The sequence below is a fragment of the Cladophialophora carrionii genome, assembly GCF_000365165.1.
Source record: "Cladophialophora carrionii CBS 160.54 unplaced genomic scaffold supercont1.4, whole genome shotgun sequence".
NCBI lineage: Eukaryota > Fungi > Ascomycota > Eurotiomycetes > Chaetothyriales > Herpotrichiellaceae > Cladophialophora > Cladophialophora carrionii.
In genome coordinates, this window is record NW_008481829.1 from 134,694 (window position 1) to 153,760 (window position 19,067).

The 19,067-nt window shown below is 54.9% G+C and overlaps 9 protein-coding genes across 9 annotated transcripts; 7 read left to right on the top strand and 2 right to left on the bottom strand.

The window, feature by feature from the left end:
• Nucleotides 1-101: 101 nt before the first annotated feature.
• Nucleotides 102-1,171, top strand: G647_04712 (uncharacterized protein; the record flags this gene model as incomplete). The annotated part of the gene is made up of 2 exons (XM_008729051.1): nucleotides 102-994; nucleotides 1,099-1,171. The coding sequence occupies 2 exons, from the start codon at nucleotides 102-104 to the stop codon at nucleotides 1,169-1,171; spliced, it is 966 nt and encodes a 321-aa protein (XP_008727273.1).
• A 1,232-nt stretch (nucleotides 1,172-2,403) lies between these two features.
• On the top strand, nucleotides 2,404-2,999 carry G647_04713 (uncharacterized protein; the record flags this gene model as incomplete). Its single annotated transcript, XM_008729052.1, has 3 exons — nucleotides 2,404-2,490; nucleotides 2,572-2,607; nucleotides 2,661-2,999. The coding sequence occupies 3 exons, from the start codon at nucleotides 2,404-2,406 to the stop codon at nucleotides 2,997-2,999; spliced, it is 462 nt and encodes a 153-aa protein (XP_008727274.1).
• Nucleotides 3,000-3,910: 911 nt separating this feature from the next.
• On the top strand, nucleotides 3,911-5,701 carry G647_04714 (malate synthase, glyoxysomal; the record flags this gene model as incomplete). The annotated part of the gene is made up of 4 exons (XM_008729053.1): nucleotides 3,911-4,202; nucleotides 4,255-4,323; nucleotides 4,376-5,585; nucleotides 5,644-5,701. The coding sequence occupies 4 exons, from the start codon at nucleotides 3,911-3,913 to the stop codon at nucleotides 5,699-5,701; spliced, it is 1,629 nt and encodes a 542-aa protein (XP_008727275.1).
• Nucleotides 5,702-7,663: 1,962 nt separating this feature from the next.
• On the top strand, nucleotides 7,664-9,443 carry G647_04715 (uncharacterized protein; the record flags this gene model as incomplete). The annotated part of the gene is made up of 2 exons (XM_008729054.1): nucleotides 7,664-7,682; nucleotides 7,732-9,443. 2 exons carry the CDS (start codon nucleotides 7,664-7,666, stop codon nucleotides 9,441-9,443), a joined length of 1,731 nt encoding a protein of 576 aa, XP_008727276.1.
• A 696-nt stretch (nucleotides 9,444-10,139) lies between these two features.
• On the top strand, nucleotides 10,140-11,102 carry G647_04716 (uncharacterized protein; the record flags this gene model as incomplete). The annotated part of the gene is made up of 1 exon (XM_008729055.1): nucleotides 10,140-11,102. The coding sequence occupies one exon, from the start codon at nucleotides 10,140-10,142 to the stop codon at nucleotides 11,100-11,102; it is 963 nt and encodes a 320-aa protein (XP_008727277.1).
• Nucleotides 11,103-12,502: 1,400 nt separating this feature from the next.
• Nucleotides 12,503-13,396, top strand: G647_04717 (uncharacterized protein; the record flags this gene model as incomplete). Its single annotated transcript, XM_008729056.1, has 1 exon — nucleotides 12,503-13,396. The coding sequence occupies one exon, from the start codon at nucleotides 12,503-12,505 to the stop codon at nucleotides 13,394-13,396; it is 894 nt and encodes a 297-aa protein (XP_008727278.1).
• Nucleotides 13,397-13,588: 192 nt separating this feature from the next.
• On the bottom strand, nucleotides 13,589-14,965 carry G647_04718 (uncharacterized protein; the record flags this gene model as incomplete). The annotated part of the gene is made up of 2 exons (XM_008729057.1): nucleotides 13,589-14,899; nucleotides 14,948-14,965. The coding sequence occupies 2 exons, from the start codon at nucleotides 14,963-14,965 to the stop codon at nucleotides 13,589-13,591; spliced, it is 1,329 nt and encodes a 442-aa protein (XP_008727279.1).
• Nucleotides 14,966-15,268: 303 nt separating this feature from the next.
• On the top strand, nucleotides 15,269-17,316 carry G647_04719 (uncharacterized protein; the record flags this gene model as incomplete). Its single annotated transcript, XM_008729058.1, has 2 exons — nucleotides 15,269-15,484; nucleotides 15,538-17,316. 2 exons carry the CDS (start codon nucleotides 15,269-15,271, stop codon nucleotides 17,314-17,316), a joined length of 1,995 nt encoding a protein of 664 aa, XP_008727280.1.
• Nucleotides 17,317-17,462: 146 nt separating this feature from the next.
• Nucleotides 17,463-18,980, bottom strand: G647_04720 (uncharacterized protein; the record flags this gene model as incomplete). The annotated part of the gene is made up of 1 exon (XM_008729059.1): nucleotides 17,463-18,980. The coding sequence occupies one exon, from the start codon at nucleotides 18,978-18,980 to the stop codon at nucleotides 17,463-17,465; it is 1,518 nt and encodes a 505-aa protein (XP_008727281.1).
• Nucleotides 18,981-19,067: the final 87 nt, after the last annotated feature.

The window sequence follows — 19,067 nt, forward strand, 5'->3', positions numbered from 1 at the left end:
TCGGCAGCGCGTTGAGTGCGCGTCTTTATTGAACTTCGTGCTGGTTTAAATTCAAAATGTGAAAACTGATCGAGACATTTGGTGGTTGACCTGTACCTGTGATGCCCGTTGCGAAGCCATGGCTCGACACGCTCACCACTGCGAAGCTACATCGACTTGCCATCGCAATCGGCGCACCATGCAGCGGCACGAAGGCAGTCCGGATCGAGGGTATTCGACGGGCAGTGACGAGTGTGTCAAGCAAGGATGGAAGCGACGCCTCTGACTTAAGTCTCTTGAGCATTGATATGGGGATCAGGAACTTGGCGTTCGCCCATATCACAGCGTCACTACAGGCAGCAAACTCGGCGAAATATCTGCAGTACACGAAACCCACATTGCAAGCATGGCGTCGCCTAGCAGTATCCGAGTCACTAGATGCCACAACTGCAGTGCCCATATCAGTCCGCGTTGACAATGCAAGCGAGGTTTTGGCTTCGAAAGAGTCATTTGAACCCGTCGACTATGCGTTGCACGCGTACAAACTCATCAACTACATGCTGCAAACTTGTCAGCCAAACCATGTTCTGATCGAGAGACAAAGGTTTCGCTCCGGAGGCGGGCCGGCAGTTCAAGAATGGACGATACGGGTAGGGGTATTCGAGGGAATGTTGTACGCGTCACTTCGGACCATCATTGAGGAGCGAAAGTTGCATTTGAGTGTGGAGCCCATGCAACCTTCCCGGGTCAATCGATATTGGCTTGAAGGCTGTATGCGTCCGTCCACCCGTAAACTGGTTGGACAGGAGGTGAAGAGAGCGAAAATTCAGCTAGCAGGCAATATCCTCCGAGAAGCAGACGCAAACATCTGCGTGGGAAAAGAGATGCAACCGATTGTCGCTGACTTTGTATCTGGTTGCAACAAGGACTTTACGAGCAAGCCAGCAGCAAACGCTGGCAAGATGAAGCTGGATGATCTGGCAGACTCACTTCTGCAAGGATTGTCATGGATCAAGTAAGTCCGCCCCACATGGAATGCCCGGCTCCAGAGTCTTCATCAAGAGTTTTTGCTAGCCCTTGCTCTATTCTGTTGCTGTTTCTTCGCTAACAACGAGACAGGTGGCAGAATAGCCGGAGACGCATCGAAGCCTTGGGCCGAGATGCAATCGACCTGGATTCTGGAGCCGTGTGATGAGACTTCCAGGCGGCAGCTGGGTTCCATGACGACATCTATCTACGAATGACCGCTACCTTGGTGATCACCTGTTGTTGTTGTTGCACCTTGTATGCGGCCAGGGAGACTAGGTTGTTCTGCCTCCATGAAAATCAACCCTCGGAGCATAATCAAAGATGACCTTACGCACACTCGCTGGGCGGTGGACACCTCTCAATAAGTGCATTTTAAAATCACAAAGCCGTCCAAGCAAGAGCTCGGACTGGAGCAGTCGACCACGCCGCTTTCTACACCGGGACAACGGAAGAGCAACTTCTGGCCTGGCATAGGTCGCGGAATCATGATGCCTTCCTCGGACATCTCAAAGGTCAGAGCCATGGATCAGCCAGGATGGAGCCAGACAGAACAGAGCTGAGGGCCACTGGAAGGTGAGCGGCAGTGGGAGTCAGTCGATTCGGGCGGCCGACAGAAGCAAGGCGCTGCCTCGACGCAATGCACTTGTGGGGTTTCGAAGAAATCGTGGGTGCCCGGAGACATCCTCACAGAGTTAGAGTGACCTGCAAAACTTAAACAAACTTGACAGGCCGGATGTTGTACGACTTGATGGGAGCTAAGTCAATGGGTTGCGATGTTTGTGGATGGGAGCCGGCATGGCTGAGATTTAAAGCCGAGAATATAACGATCAGATGCGTCCGACTATGAGTCTGTCGTCACGGTCAAAACAATAGCGAGAACTAGCCGAGAAGGAAACGATTGACAGATATCGACTTTGTGCGCCGTCTCAGGACACGGGAAGCCGCACTCGGTGCGACGAATACAGCTGTGAGGTCCCGCAAAGGTGATTTGAGGAAGGAACACATTTCTTTCACTTCTCTCTCAAATACCCTTCAACACACCGAAGCCTCTTTTGCTCTTGTCACTGAACCGTACACCACTCAGTCTCTCACTTCTGACCTTGTCAATCATTGACTCACCCATCAAATATGCTGCACTCGCTTCTTCTCCTCGCCTTTTCACTCTTCCTTGCAGTTGCCTGCGCCTCTCCTCGTCATCAAGCTGACTATGATGACCCACTTGCAATCAGAGACGTTGTCACTGTGACCAGTACGCTGACTGCAACTGTCATCGCTTCCACTCTCACTTCGACCACAACAAGCTCAACCACAACCTACGCCACGCCTCTCACTCAGCCAACCTCGTGGCTCACAGTCACTGCCGCGCGGAGTGGCTCCGAGATCCACCTCCTCCCAATGAATGCCGCAGGACTGCGCTTCTGGTTGGGAGGCAACACCATCTCGTACTGCCCGGAACAAGTTGAGGCTCAGGGTGCATGCCCTGTAAGTTAACCTCGTTAGTGGCGACATTGACAGATTCCATATCAGTCCACAATATCAGTGCATGCTAACCGGTATTCGCAGCCTGGCAACACCACCGTCCTTTCACTCTGCAGCATGGTGAGCGGACCTCTGATGGCAGGTACATCATGACAGGCTAACACTCCATCAAGGGCGTTCTTGCTCCCGGCGGCCAGCAAATCTATGTCACCCAAAGAGGCGAGCTTGGCTACACTCAGGCTCATAGCGTATCGATGCCACCTGGAGCAATTTCATGTCCTTTCACTTATACAAAGGCACCCGGAGCATACATTGGACGTCTTTTGATGTCCATCGGAGCTCCTTTTGGAATCACAGGTTTCATGGCTTGTCCCACGCGAAGCCGAGGCATCTACCAAGTGTTCGGCAACCTGAAGAATGCAACGGTTCCGCTGGGCAACGTGTCTCAGTGTATTGGATTCGACCCTCTTGCGGCGGACGCTCCTGGTCTCGGTGCATGGCAATACAGTTGAGCTCGCGTGGGATGGTTGACACCGGAACAGAAGGCAAGATTTCTGTGCCAATCGAGAACAGGTTATGCATGTATGAAAACTTCTTAAGTAGCTTATGCATGTGCTCGGACCAGAAAAGCCATGAAGGTGATAGAGTCGTGTCGTTGGAGAATGAATGGTATTTCTACAGTCGGTCGCTCCACACTTTCCGTTGTGTGCAGAGATCGTACCCAATCCAGCGCTTACTGTCACCCATCTGTGTTGATGAGGGAGGGCCGAAAACTTAGAGCAAATCGGGCTTCGCCGCTTGTCCGTGCCAATGGAAGATCCCGCACGACGGCGGGACTCCCAGTTTGGCAATGACCTTGAACCTCGGCACTTCTTAGGGCTGGCGGCATGTCTTTGTGTCTGTTTGACCAGGAAGTCCTGCTGAACCAGCCCGTTATCACAGTACTGGTCACATTCAGTACTAGGTACATTCAGCGTTACAATCTCTGGCCCTGCCAACTCATCCCAGCACAAGCCGCTGGACATGTGGGAGTGCCAACCGCGACAACAGATTTGAGGCAACGCTCGGAAAAAAGGGACAGACGTCAGGGATGTTTGATGATGTCTAGCTTTCAGTTACCCCACACTGACTGGCGTCGTCAACTGATTCTTGAGCTCATCTCATCCACATCCCCGGCTCTTGTGGTCGCTAGCGGGTTCGTCGGAGTCCACAGGGACAGCAGTGATTGGATGCTGTGGCAACGGCAACATCTCCTCGCGCACATCTCGTCGGGCGCGCATTTGCCCTAACGCTTTCGAGCTGGGAGCTGCTCTGACGTATATCATTATATCAGTCTCCTCGACTTCCCTTTGCTCGACGAGAGCCATCCTCCCGACTATCAATTTCTGCTATACTTTGGTTCAAATTTCCACGAATCTTCATCATGGCGAGCATCGAAACCATTAACGAAGGCGTAGCTATCAATGGAGCCGTGAAGCCAGAATATCGCAAGATCCTATCGCCGGAGGCCACCGCGTTTCTTGCCCTCCTTCACAGAACCTTCAACGGCACCCGTAAAGCTTTGCTTCAGCGACGAGTGATCCGTCAGCAGGAGCTTGACAAGGGAAACCTGCCCGATTTTCTGCCGGAGACCAAGCATATTCGCGATAATGATGCCTGGAAAGGAGCCCCGCCTGCCCCGGGCTTGGTGGACCGTCGCATTGAGATCACAGGACGTAAGTTGGTGCAATCCCGAGGAATTTGAGTCGGAACCTGACCATCCACCAGCCACCGACCGCAAGATGGTTGTCAATGCTTTGAACAGCAATGTATGGACTTATATGGCAGACTTCGAGGGTAAGGTTCCAAAAGTCAAAGGTGATATCGCAGCTTCTGACGGTCCTGGTAGATGCACAAGCCCCTACGTGGGACAACCAAGTCTCAGGCCAGGTCAACCTTTACGATGCCATCCGCAAGCAGGTCGACTTCAAGCAGGGGGAGAAAGAGTACAAACTACGCACAGACAGGGTCTTGCCGACGCTTATCGCCAGACCCAGAGGTTGGCATCTGGAAGAGAAGCATTTTACAGTGGACGGGGAGCCCATCTCCGGCTCCTTGTTCGACTTTGGTCTATACTTCTTCCACAATGCGTTTGAACTGGTCAAGCGCGGCACAGGCCCATACTACTATCTTCCCAAGATGGAGTCACACCTGGAAGCGAGACTATGGAACGATGTGTTCAATCTGTCTCAAGACTACATTGGCATGCCTCGAGGCACCATCCGGGGAACTGTTTTGATTGAGACTATCACTGCAGCCTTCGAGATGGACGAGATCATCTATGAACTCCGCGACCATTCTGCCGGCCTCAACTGCGGTCGCTGGGACTACATCTTCTCGGTGATCAAGAAGTTCCGCCAGCATCCCAACTTTGTCCTTCCCGATCGCTCCGCCGTCACAATGACTGTCCCCTTCATGGACGCCTACGTTCGGCTGCTCATCAAGACCTGCCACCGCCGTGGCGTGCATGCAATGGGCGGCATGGCTGCTCAGATCCCCATCAAGGACAACCCGGAGGCCAACGAAAAGGCCATGGACAACGTCCGTCAAGATAAACTTCGCGAGGTCCGCGCCGGCCATGACGGCACTTGGGTCGCTCACCCTGCGTTGGCGGTTATTGCTGCTGAGGTCTTCAACGAGCACATGCCCACCCCGAACCAACTCTTCAAACGCCGTGAGGACGTCACTGTCACCAAGAACGATCTGCTCAACATGAACATGCCTGGCACGGTTACAGAGGATGGCATCAGAAAGAACCTCAATATTGGTCTTGGATACATGGAGGGCTGGCTCCGGGGCGTCGGCTGTGTACCGATTAACTACCTCATGGAGGATGCCGCAACGGCCGAAGTCTCACGATCGCAATTGTGGCAGTGGGTCAAACACGGAGTGAAGACCGCTGAAGGCCAAACCGTCGACAAAGCCTATGCTCTCCGGCTATTGAAGGAGCAGGCAGACGAGCTGTCCTCAAAGGCACCCAAGGGTAACAAATATCATCTTGCTGCTCGGTACTTCGAAGGCCAAGTGACTGGCGAAGATTATGCCGACTTCTTGACAAGGTATGTTTTGCTGATACGGTCCTGTTATCCCAGAATGATACTAACCAGCCGTGATCAGTCTATTGTACAACGAAATCACCACAGTTGGCTCATCACAGCCTGTGGCGAAATTGTGAACTGGTTGGAGGACAGAAGGGTAATGGACGAAGGTTCAGAAAGACGCGATACTGTCGTCGGCGTGGAAATAGCCATGGATATGGTCGGGTATTGATCAATGTCGCAGGAGCAGAGATCAAGCAATCTTGTACAGAAGTCGCTTGTTAGGTCGAAATGCATCTCGCTTTCTTGCGCTATCCCCGTATCAGAGCGTGTGTTTGCGGAGTCTGCAGCATTCTCAGCACGTCTCGGTTTCCCATATGTTACCGTGCATATGCTTGGGCATCATGAACGCGACGCTGAAAAGCATGCGATGCCCGTTGAGGTCCGCAATCGACGCCGAGGTTCCTGGAACACCTCACATCTGTCGTACGTTCATGAGGTGGTAGGCACTGTAGCGACTCGATAGAACCTTGCCTACTCTGGTCGGCGAGCCTGCATCCCGTACAAGAGTCGCGGAAGACGGGGTTTAATAACTTCCCCGAGGACTTGTTAGGATCATCTGATTCATGGTGCAGAAGTCGGCTACAACAAGTCGAAACTGACGTGAACTCGTCCTCCCTCGAAGTGGGTTCTAGTCAAGCGGGCCCATACTCCAAGAGAAGCATTAGTGGACTAGACCATGTCGCAGTGACGACGCTGATTTTGGCCAGACAGATAGAGAAGTATCAAGCTCATACTCCGTACACTAAATGCATTTGGGCGACCGATCTCTTCCTCATGACTGCGCTTGTTTCCCAAATCGGCGAGGCGCGAGTGCCAGTTTTGTGTAGCGCGTTGCCGCATTTCAGACTCCGTTCACTTCAAACTCAATTCATCCTTACTGACAACTGTGCACGCACCCTTCCCTTTCGTCAGGCATGAGGAGGGACGTGTCATGGACAACGGCAAACGACGTCGACACGGTCCTTTCCCCCAGCGCCTTTCAGCCCTGACGATTTCGAAGTTTTCGTCGCGTGTTGAGCACCATGCTCCCAATGGGTGCCAGCGCGTCGACGCGGAGACCGAGCAGGTGCCTGACATGGTCGATACTGCATCTGCCCCGCTTCACGTCAAAAACAGGCTTTGACTTGAGGCAAGCCGTCTGTCGATCTACCGAAAAGTAGACACAAGTAAGTCCGAAGTACGCACAGTCTGTTGGGATTTCGCGTGTTCAGTTGGTGTATCATTTAGTGCAGCGCGTCGACGGAATCCTACTACTTCCTCATACCAGCCACAAATACAAATTCCGTCAGCAGAAACACCTCTTATGAAGCTATCCGTTCGATGCGATACGTTTTCTTCCCGACGAAGCTGTGTCTTCCCGCGCCTACACCAAATTCATGCCTGCGCAGGGCCAATCCCTGACACCTCGACGCCACTTACACGGTATGCTTTGCACCTGTCACTCCGCCCAGGGGGTCTGAACGTCCCGGGGAGATTTCTGTCCCCTGAAGCCAGAGTCTGATTTCTTCGACAACTACTAGCTCAAAGTCTATCAAGCACCATCCTTCCCGGATCTCGGATGGCTACTCGTACAATGACCCTCAGATCGACTGTGAATCTACTGCTCCATGATGGACTTGTCGCAAACGAATCTATTCGAGCCCTCGTCTCTCGGTGTCATATGAGCTGTAGGCTCGGGCAGAATGATCCAGACTGATCCCCGGAATCCTTCTGCCGGACCACCGGTGCCGATTCTTGGCTTGATACTGATGGAAACAGAGCAATTCAGGTGGACCCATCTCTCTGATAGATGTGGGGCGTCTTCATGTCGCGAGACAATAGCGGCTTCCTCTGATCTGCGAAAACTCAGCCTCTTGTCACGCGAGAACTCTATGTGGCCTCGCCAGCACGGCTGTAATAGGGTATGCAGCCGACAGTGCTCTGGTCGCTTGTCTCCTCCTGTATACTACTGTGGCCTGAACCAGAATTCGTATCAGTCGCCTTGAGTTTCACCTTCAGCCTGGAGCCGTCAAGAAGTACTGACTGGAAAAACCAACATGGCGGATACGCTGCATCGTGAGTGTTCTCGATGATCGCGAGTTGTGTATGTTAACGGATGTTGCAGCTCCTCCCTCAGTCATTGCCTCTTGGCCGGGACCAGACTATGTCAATCCCCAAACCAGAGGGCCAGCTCTGAAGCAAGTCTGTATCATCTTCAGCGGCCTCGGGCTAATCGTTGTCTCTGCTCGGATATATTCGCGCCTGGTCATTACTAGAGCCCCTGGAGGGGATGATCTCCTGGTCGTCGTGGGACTGGTATTCAGCGTTGCCATGTCCAGCATGGTTGTGGTCGGCAACGAACTATATTTCAGTGGCCGACATATATGGGACGTCCCATCATCTGTGATGACGCCGCACCGTCTCAACGTCTGGATCAGCGAGTGGCTATTTGTTCTTGCCGGAACCGCGATCAAGACCAGTGTGCTGCTGTTTTACCAACGATTAAGTGTCAAATTCAACAAGGGATTCCTGGTTGCCACCTGGCTCGGGATTGTCTACAACGTTCTATACCTACTCGCCTTCACGTTGACACTCCTTCTCATCTGTCGTCCGGTTGACGCGTACTGGAATTCTTTCGACCAAAAGTGGGCCGCCACTCACAACTTCTACTGCGCGAAAGAGGGAGCATCTATCCCAGCGGCCGTAGCTCTGAGTACCTTTGGTGACTTATACAGTACGCTGCTGCCGCTTCTGCTGGTTTTCAGCCTGAAGCTTCCGCTGAAGCAGAGTCTCGCCTTGTACGGATTGTTCGGCTTGGGATTTCTGGCATGTGCTTTGGGCGTGGTCAGGGTCGTCCTCACGTACCGGCTGTTCAATGAGACGTATGACTTTACATGGCTGCTATGGGAAATCTGGATTTGGTCGGTTGCGGAGCTCTACGTTGGAATATTCGCGGCCAGCGCACCTGCTCTCCAGCCGTTTTTCCGTCAGTTCTTGGTCGGGTCGATTGGCAGCCTTGCACGGTATTCACGACAACGTGGCGACACGGAGGGCACTGCTTCGGATGCCCATCAAGAGGAAAAGCGTGGCTCAAGCAGTGTTGCTGGTGAGACCAGGGCAGAAGCCGCGGCGATTGGAATGGCGTATAGCGGTGACGAAACAACGGTGCATGAAAGGGGATTCTGGAAAGACATGGGCCGTCAAGGAACCCGGCGATTTGAACTGGGGTCAGATCGAGACGGCAAGGTTGTTCTAGTGCAGGTCCGGGAGCAGGACACTGCTGCTGCTGCTGCTGCTGCTACATCTGGTGGTCCTGGACAACCGTCTAGGGAAGACTCGAACGCCCCGAAAGCAGTCGGGTCGGCCGAGAATTGGCCTCTACCTCCAGCACCGACCAAGCCTCTGCCGCCTCTACCGACGTCGTCATCACCAGGCAGCAGGAATCGATGGTCGTTGCCTTCACAGGCGTCGCAGCAAACGATTCACGTCGTGCTCCAGCTTGATCCCGAAGTTGCCGATCCTGGCTCAGCGGCAGGAAGCGTGCAGACAGCGAAACTCCGCGCGAGATCCCCACTTGCTCAGTCTCAGCACGGCCAAACGGCAAGCATGCTGGAGAAAAGGAAGCCTATAATCGGAAGTCAATCAGCCAAGGCGGTGGCTGGGTCTATAAGACATGGTGTCAACTGGTCGGTACGCGCAGCCCTACTTTCAATCAGTCGAGCGGCCACCGTCAAGGGCAACAGCGGGTTGATACGCTCGGCTGCCACGACAAGCAGGGACTTTGATCCCGACAGAAGGCCATATGTGCACGGGAGGAGAGACGGATTTGCAGTTTGACAGTATTGGGCATAAGCAGGATGAGCGCCATGAAAAATTGGCGGCATGTTGATGTTTTAAATTGTCGGCGACTCGTCGAGGAACAAGGACGCGGCGTTGATACGACGATGGCAGAAGGATTAGAGGAGGATTCTGGGCTTTTGTCCCTCTTCTAGGGAATCCGACCGTTGGGTCTTTTTCAACAAAATAGAATATTTGAACTGGTACCTTCATATGTGAGGGAAATGTTCAGGTACATACTGCGAATATCTACGGAGTTACAGGCTCACAGCTCGTTCGCTCGCTCGTAGATCGGCCGAAGCGACTCCAGGGCCTTTGTCGCCCCTCTTGTGCCTCTTGTAACCCCCCCACCATCATCACGCCGGCGTCAGTTACCGACACTCCGACCAGTTCTTCTCCAACTGGAGGCACGAAACAGGTGTGGGCACGCGGCATCGGAGTGACTTTTGCCGGACTGGAACAACCAGAGCGCCTGGACGGCAGGAATCCCGGATGTTATGTGATGAAGCAATCCGCCTTAGTCCCAAGAATTGCCTCTCATATATCGGGACCATTCTTGAGTCAGTTATAGAGAAAGCGGGCCGATATACCTGGGCTCAAGCAACAAGGCCCAAATCACTACAACAGCAGAGGCTACACGGACAAAGAGCTGAAGGGCGAACGCGAAGAGTTTTCCACCTCATCCACTGTCTCAGCATGAAGATCCTCATCACGGGAGCCGGCGGCTTCATAGGGCAGTTCCTCGCGCGGGAACTGCTGTCCAACCCGGACAACAAAGTGGTGTTGACTGACATCTTTGACGTGGCGGTGCCCAAGGGGGCGAAACACCCTGAAAATGCCACGACGGTCAAGGCGGACCTCCTGAAGGACCGAAGCGTGGTCACGCCGGACCTCGACGCCGCGTACATCTTCCACGGCGTCATGTCGGCCGGGTCGGAAGCCAATTTCGACCTGGGCATGAGCGTCAACCTGGAATCGACGCGGCTGCTGCTGGAGACGATCCGCCACGTGCGCCCGGGCCTCCGGGTCATCTACTCGTCCAGCGGCGCGGTGTACGGGCGGCCCTTGCCGGCCGTGATCACCGAGGACGTGCTGCCCACGCCCGAGGGGTCGTACGGCGCGGCCAAGTTCATGTGCGAGATCCTCATCAACGACATGACGCGCAAGGGCTTCATCGACGCCTTCTGCATCCGCTTCCCCACCGTCACCGTGCGGCCGGGCAAGCCCGCGCCCGCGGCGTCGGCGTTTATCTCGGGCATCATCCGCGAGCCGCTGGCCGGCAAGGAGTGCGTGCTCCCCGTCAAGGACCGGGCGTTTCCCTCGCACGTCACGTCCCCGAAAACACTGATCCACAACCTGGTCTACTGTCTCAGTTTGCCGTCGGACGCGCTGCCCTCGCACCGGCGGGTGATCAACGCGCCCGGCCACGTCGTGACCATCCAGGACATGCTCGACGCGCTGGCCAAGGTCGGCGGCGAGGACAAGCTCCAGTACGTCAAGGAGGAGCATGACGAGCCGATCGCCAAGATCCTGTATACCTGGGCGGTCACGTATGATAACTCGCTGGCCTACAAGCTCGGGTTTAAGAAGCCCGACAGCTTCGAGCAGTCGGTGAGGGAGTATATCGAGTATATGGAGGAGCAGGAGAGATTGGCATGAAGGGGCAATAAAGAGGGTGGGAGAAGGTATGGGTAGATGCAATACGGTAGCTGAGGGTTGAAAGACGAGGCTGAGCAGACAGGGAGTCGCCAGGGCTGTGGCAGGGGGGAGGGGGAGGAGCTACAGCCGGATCCTGCGCACAACCTCAAAGCATGGCCCTTTGTTTGCTCAGTAATTGCCTGATACTGCTTGATCCAAGTATAAAAGTTTAATTCGAACTTCTTCATCACGGATCCTAGTTCAGATTGTCGTCTCCGAGTAATCGCTGTACCCAGTACTCCTGGGTAGGTAGGCAGGGCTGAACCATTCGTGCCATCCTACGTCGTAAAGGCTTCTTGCTGTCTCGGAGCAGGTACACAGTCAACCGCGCCTTGCCACAGCATCGCGCATTGTGCCTATCGCATATTTGCACTTTCACGCCCCTAGGTTTCGGTGTCGGCGTCAAAGCCGATGAATGCCGGTCAACGCCGGTCATCCTATGCCCGCATCACGAAGACACAGCCAATGCAGACCAGTAACGGACCAGATGGAAGGGCCACAGAAATGAGCGAGCAGAAGCAGAGGCAGAAAAGTAGTAGAAGCATCACGCCTCTCCCTCTGGGACTTGAGGCGTCTCGTACTGTAAATTGGAGGTAGAGTAAGATACTCCGTACTGTATACTGTCTATGCAAGCCGACATGCCGAAGTCAGGGGCGAAATGCTGCAAGGTTCAATAGCCGACATTGACAATCACAGCGACAGCGACGGCCACGCATCACCCCGCCATGACCCCTGCCGGACCCTGTCACACTACTCGTATTGTGACTGTGTTGCCCCTCCTCTTCATGCGGAGAACAGGCCGACGACATCATTCTTCCCTCATCCCATGCATTTCCTTTCGACGAGGAACGGGGTGGGGACTCCTACTCGTCCATGCTCGTCCTCGTGCGTCAGTCGAGTTTGACTGGCCTGGCCGCGAAACGTACTCGTACGGCATGTTGCCGACCATGATTGACGGCATCTGCAATACGTGTCTGCAATGTCGGGAACGCCGCTCAGGGCACGGAGCCGAGAGTCTTCCTGTTTCGGATGGCATTGCGTTGAATTGGATTTTCGAAAACCTGGGCGTTGAGACTTCAACCTTTGAGTTTCAAGATTCTTTTCGCCTTGACTATACTTGATCTTCCCACGTACAGAGTACACACTCACACTTATACTCATACTCATACTACAGTAGTAAGGTACTCATACACAGTACTGCACCGTTAGAGAAGAACGAACCCAGAAGCACCACCGCCACCACCATCTCTTCAGCGCCGACGATCCAGAAATACTGACAGACCTTCTTCCTCCCTCCTCCTTCCTCATTCCTCCCTCCAACCTCCCAACCTCCAACCTCCTCCGTCCCCAGGTCTGACACCATGCCGGACCTGTCGCAAAACATCAGCGTGCGCATCCTCAAGGCGGCCGAGGCGGGCCACTACGGCGTGCCGGGCGTGGTGTGCTACAACCTCGAAGCGATCATCGCGTGCCGCAAGGCGGCCGAGGCGAAGCAGTCGCCGTGCCAGATCCTCCTGTTTCCCTGGGCGCAGGAATACGCCGACGACAACCTGGTGAACCTGGCCGCGGACGTGTGCCGCTCGGCCACGGTGCCCATGTCGCTGCACCTGGACCACGCGCAGAGCGAGGCGGCCATCAAGCGGGCCGCACAGACGGGCAAGTTCGACAGCATCATGGTCGACATGTCGCACTACGAAAAGGCCGAGAACCTGGCCCGCACCAAGGAGCTGGTCGCGTACTGCCACGCGCGGGGCATCGCCACCGAGGCCGAGCCCGGCCGCATCAACGGCGGCGAGGCCGGCGTGCAGGACACGGGCGACCTCGAGGGCATCCTGACCACGCCGGACGAGGCCCTGCAGTTCATCGACACGGGCATCGACTTCCTCGCCCCGGCCATCGGGAACGTCCACGGCCCCTACAACGGCGTCGAGAACATCCATCTGGACTTCCCCCGGCTGGCCTCCATCCAGGAGGCCGCCAAGGGCCGGGTGACGCTCGTGATGCACGGCACCAACGAGTTCACCGCCGACATCTTCAAGCAGTGCGTCGCCGCCGGCATGACCAGGTTAAACGTCAACCAGATCGTCTTGTGGAAGTATGAGGACTACGCCAAGGAAAAGGCCGGGCGCACACCCTTGACTGAATTCATGGAGGAGGGCACGAGGTTGATCCAGGAGAGGATCGAGTGGATGATGGATACCATCGGGAGCACGGGCAAGGCCGGAGATGTCCAGAAAGGAGATAGCAGATGGTGAAGACAGAATAGACGTCGCTCGATGCATTCACCAAGATCCCTTTTAAACAGGATTTCTTGCTCAGATAGGAGGCCTATTTTGCTCAATCAGGCCAGACCCCAAGTGGCTTCACTGCCGCTCCAAAGTCAAAACATGTCGACTCTGCTTTTTAGATTGGCCCCCAACTTCCTGCAGTATCACTCCCTCCTGGTCTCACTTCGATTCCGCAGCCGTACTTTCTTTCGTGGCTGGCTCGGTCGCCTTCTTGTCATCGACTTTGTTCCCTTCGTCCTCGTCATCCTTCAAAGTAATAATTTTCGCATCCTTCTCCTCGTCACTATCGCCTAGACTGAATGGATCATTGTCCGTCACCGGGCTCGGATCCACACTCTGTAGAGGTTGCCATTTGCTCGACTTGGTGGTTGCGGCAGTTGTCGGTTTCGGCGACGCGCTATACATATCGCGGATTTCCTCGGGCGGGCCATCCTGGAAAGATACTTTCCGGTTCGTACCTGGTGAGGGGCGACGATCTGGTCCTTGAGACTTAAGCAGGTTGGGGTTTGCAAGTGGTCGACTTGACGTCCGTGGCGGTGCGTCGCCGTCTCGGAGTTCCAGTTTGGAAAAGTCGTCGCCGATCGGTTGCATGTCCGCATCATAGCGTTGGAGGTCTGCACTGCGACGCATCTCGGCACTTCGGCGGCCTGTAAAAGGCGACTGTTGTGTCGGCCGAGCCGGGAGAGGTGGCTGAGCCTGTCCAAATTCGACGTCGTCGTCCTCCTCACCGTCGATTTTCTTCTTGAATGCACTGATCCAGCTGTTGACCGTCTTCTGTGTCTCGACGAAACCTTTCCGGATATTGTCCCGGATCTCTGGGAGGTCGTCTGTCACAGCGTCTATTAGCGTGTATTTGTCTGAATGCAAGCCGGGCGCTATACCATCAATGAAACTCCGCCACGGTACATCGTCAGGATTTGGGCTCGCTCCTGGCCGTCCAACCCGGGAGCCTGGCAGGTTTTCGTTGTATCTTTCACCCGAGCTACGGCGGCCTCTTGGTTGCTGTCTCGGTGCCCCAGCGTTGTACTCCTGCGCCAGTTGTCTGGCATATAGCTCATCGGCTTCTAGCTGAGTGAGTTTCGTGGAAGTAGGAGATTGTTGAGACGGTCGAGGGGGTTTGGCGGGAGGTGTAGGTTCGGGCTCTCGTTGTGAATCTGGGTCACTCATCCCCAGAAGCGCATTGAAAGCCGGTTCGATGTCGCCTCGACTCGCAGTAAGGACTGCTCGAATGACACTAATTTCGATCGAAGGGAATGCCTCTTTCAAGGTGAGTTCTGCCTGTTCCCGTTGAGACATTGGCCGAGGTGGTTTTGAAGGGGGTGCCTCGGCCTTGGGAGGTGGCTTCGGGATCTCCGTCTTGGTCACCTCTACGGTGCCCGTCTCTTGATCGCTGTCAAAATCAAGGGGTCGAGCAGTGGTCGGGGACTCGGGGGGCCCATCTGATGGTTTCAACGGAGATACAGGCGATGACTGCACATGTCAGTACAGGCCGTGCAAGGTGTAAGTAGAGGTACGCACCGGCGTATTGCTTGCCATGTTGATGGTCGACGATGATATCCAGCTCCGGGGGTAGAACCGTATTCAATGGAGAGAGTGTGCAATCTTGCAGGCAGCTGGATTATTGGATACGAAACGACACATGTTTCCATTCGGGGGAAGCTGTGGTCACGGAGTCTCGGTGGGGTCGGAATCCGTTACGAGGTACGCGGCACAGTGGCTTGGCGCAGTGGCTGTGATGACGTCGGTCGATGTGGCGTCATTTGTGGCGGTGCAGTGTCGATATCTCCGCAAATGGACTTGGGCCCCTTCTACCTGGTAATCATTGAAGGGGCACGCAATATGGCCGACTTTGACCTGTCCTTTATTCCCGCTCTGTACACCCCTTCAGCCTTACTTCCCATAGCCAGGCATAAAGCTAGCCTCCTGTATACAATCGAGACATGTCCAGTTACGGTGATTGTTGGGCAAACTGGCAGTGGAAAAACCACCCAGCTTCCCCAGTACTTAGAGCAGGCAGGATGGTGCTCCGGTGGGAAATGTATAGCGGTCACTCAGGTGGGTGAGTTAGGTCCGCACAACGAGCCAGAGCGTATTTGACGATTTCCTAGCCAAGGAGGGTGGCTGCCACCACAGTCGCTGCCCGCGTGGCCGAAGAGATGAGATGTCAAGTGGGTGACCAGGTTGGCTACTCGATCCGCTTCGAGGATGTCACTTCAGCCAAGACTAAAATCAAGTTTCTTACCGATGGCATGCTGCTGCGGGAGGCTTTGGTTGATCCGTTACTGACGAGATACTCGGTCATCATGGTCGACGAGGCGCACGAGAGATCGTTGAGCTCGGATATTCTTCTGGGGCTCTTGAAGAAAATCAAGAAGCGCCGCTCAGAGTTGAGAATTATTGTCAGCAGTGCAACTCTCGAAGCCGAAAAGTTTGCGACTTTCTTCGCCGATCCAGAGGCCCCTGACGACCAGCAGCAATGCCGCATTGTCAGTATCGAAGGCCGGACATACCCCGTTGACCTTTTATATCTGGACCAGCCGACCGACGATTATGTTGAGAAAGCCGTACAAACAGTATTTACTATCCATCAGCAGGAAGGTCCAGGGGATATCCTCGTTTTCCTCACGGGGCGAGAGGAAATCGAAACAGCCGTACAAAAGCTCTCCGAGCTCGCATCAACACTGCCTCCGCAAGCTCAAGCGCTTCAGCCCTTTCCGCTCTATGCCGGTCTCAGCACCGACGAACAGATGTACGTCTTCTCTGAAGCAGCAGAAAACACGCGCAAAGTCATTCTCAGTACAAACATCGCGGAAGCCTCCGTCACGATTCATGGCATCGTCTATGTCGTCGACTGCGGCTTTGTCAAGCTGCGTGCATACAACCCAAACACAAACATCGAGACATTGACTCCTTTCCCCACATCAAAAGCCTCTGCCACCCAGCGAGCCGGCCGTGCAGGACGAACCCAACCGGGGAAGTGTTTCCGACTGTATACGCGACAATCCTACGCCTCCCTGCCTGCGACGACAACTCCAGAGATCCAACGCTCGAACCTCGCCCCGGTGGTCCTCCAGCTCAAAGCACTGGGAGTCGACAACATCGTACGCTTCGACTTCCTCTCCCCTCCACCCTCACAGCTCCTCATCCGAGCGTTCGATCTCCTCTACGCTCTCGGTGCAGTAGACGACTATGCAAAACTCACCTCTCCTCTGGGAACGCGAATGGCTGAATTGGGCGCCGTGCCGCCCATGATGGCTAAATGCCTCCTGACTTCCTCCTCACCACAATTCGACTGCCAGGCCGAGATGCTTGCCCTCGCCGCAATGACTTCCCTGCAAGGAAACATCTGGTTCCACCACGAAGGCCAGAAGAAAGCCATGGAGTCTTCGCGTCGGAAATTCGCCGCCGAAGAAGGCGATCATCTCACGCTGTTGAACGTCTACCAGGCATTTGTGACAAAGGGAAGGAAAGAGGCAAAGTGGTGCCATGACCATCACCTGAATTTCAAGAGCATGCAGCGCGCGGTGAGTATCAGGAACCAGTTGTGGCGTTATCTCGAGAAGCTTGGGGCCGCAAAAGGAGACGACCGGTCCGCACTTGCGACCGCTCAGCCGCAGAACAAGGCACAGGACATCCTCAAGTGCCTGGTGACGGGGTACTTCTCGCACGCCGCGAAGATGCAACCCGATGGAACGTTCAAGTCCGTCTCTGGAAACGTCACCATGCACGCCCATCCGACGAGTCTCATGTTCAACAGGAAGGCAGAGTACGTCATCTTCAACGAGTTGTTGGAGACAGGGGACAAGGTGTATATCAAGGATGTGAGCAAGGTGGAGAGGGGCTGGTTGGTCGAGTTTGGAGGCGGGTACTATAACCTCAAGAGCTGAAACATGGTCGGGACATACTGTACATTGGAGGGAACAGCCCCTCTGTAGGTCAGTACCTAGGAAGCCTCTGCACCTCCTGGTCCGTGCATTACTTCCCAATCTATGCCATATTGCCGGGTATCATGCACTCTAATCCCTGCCCATCGTCATTCGTAGTCGTCGTATCTCATGGGTTCTCTCTGGGTGAACTCGATGGCTTGCTCTTCCGTGGCTAGCCCTTTTTCTTTGCGTTGCCTCAACCTTGCTGGCCCTTCTTTACACACATCACACGCATAGTAACATTCGGCAGCGTCCTTCTTGTCCCCGAAATAGCGACTAACCAGTTCGTGGCGACAGGTGCTGGTGTTTTCGCAGAATTCGACGATCCTCTTGAGCGATTCGAATCTCGACTCCGTCTTGGCCTTGCTCTTATCTTTGGCTGCCTCGCAGCTCATGCGATATTCACAACGAGTTGCCTCCTCGCGGGTGTACAATATGATGCTGGAGGCTGCTTTGTTGTCTCGACCTGCTCGACCCGACTCCTGTGCGAATGCCTCCATTCCCTTGGGAAGGCCGTAGTGGATGACGAAGCGAATGGACGAAACGTCGATGCCCATACCAAAGGCCGTTGTGGCACAGATGATGTTGAAAGACGCAGCTATGCCTTCGTCGTCTTCTACCTGCAATAGCCGTGGGTCTGCCTTTCCGTGTCTCTCGAACAGTCTCTGAATCTTCTCGCGCTTGTCCGGGTCCAGGCCGGCATGGTATGCGCTTGCTCTGATGTTCGCACCAGTCAACTTGCTGGCTACAGTGTCTGCTGTTGCGCGCATGGTAACGTAAACAATGCCGGTGATCGGCGGTACCGCTGCGGATGGATCCCGCTGTCTAAGATGCCGGAGCAGCGTGACTCGTCTACGGTGCATAAACTCCAGCTTGGACAACAGGTGCGAAAACATGTCGTCATCACCAGTCTTCGGATTCGATTCGGAGAGGTACTGGACTTCATAGTGAATGTTCGGGCGGGAGGTTGACGTTGAAAAGCATTTCGTCTTGTCATGATCGAGGCCAAGGAACTCGAAGATGTCATCTCGTACTTGCTTCGTGGCAGTGGCTGTCACCGCCATCATTGGCACAGGAGGGCAATTCAAGCTGGTTTTCAACCAGATCAGGTCCCTGTATGCGGGACGGAAGTCATGGCCCCATTCGCTGATGCAATGTGCTTCGTCAATGGCGACCCGTACAAGTTGGCCCTGGCGATGAATCTGCATGATGATGTTGCGGAACCGGTCGAGCGCGCAGAGTTCGGGGGTCACATACAGCAACTTGGTCTCCGGATGGCCGCAAAGCAGGTCGGCCTCGATACGTCGCCTGTCCGTCAGCGCCGTCCTGCCATTGATCATCTCGACGGCAATGCCCAATGCTTTGGCTGCGTGGACCTGGTTCTCCATCAAGGCCAGGAGAGGCGAGATGACCACTGTGACCCCCAAGGACACGACGGCGGGCAGTTGGTAGCATAGCGACTTGCCGAAAGAAGTGGCTGCACAGACGAAGACATCGTGCCCAGCAACCACCGCGGTGATGACTTCCTCTTGCACCGGTCTGAACGCGTCTTTGCCGAACACGCGGCGGAGAGTGAAGCGGAGGTCTGTGATGCTCGCTGTGCGCCTCAATGAAGCTCGCCGCATTGTGACCGTAGAATCATATCGACATGCGCGACAACCAAGCGTCAATGGCGTCTTCAACTCTGTTCAGATGCACATGTGCGAGAAATG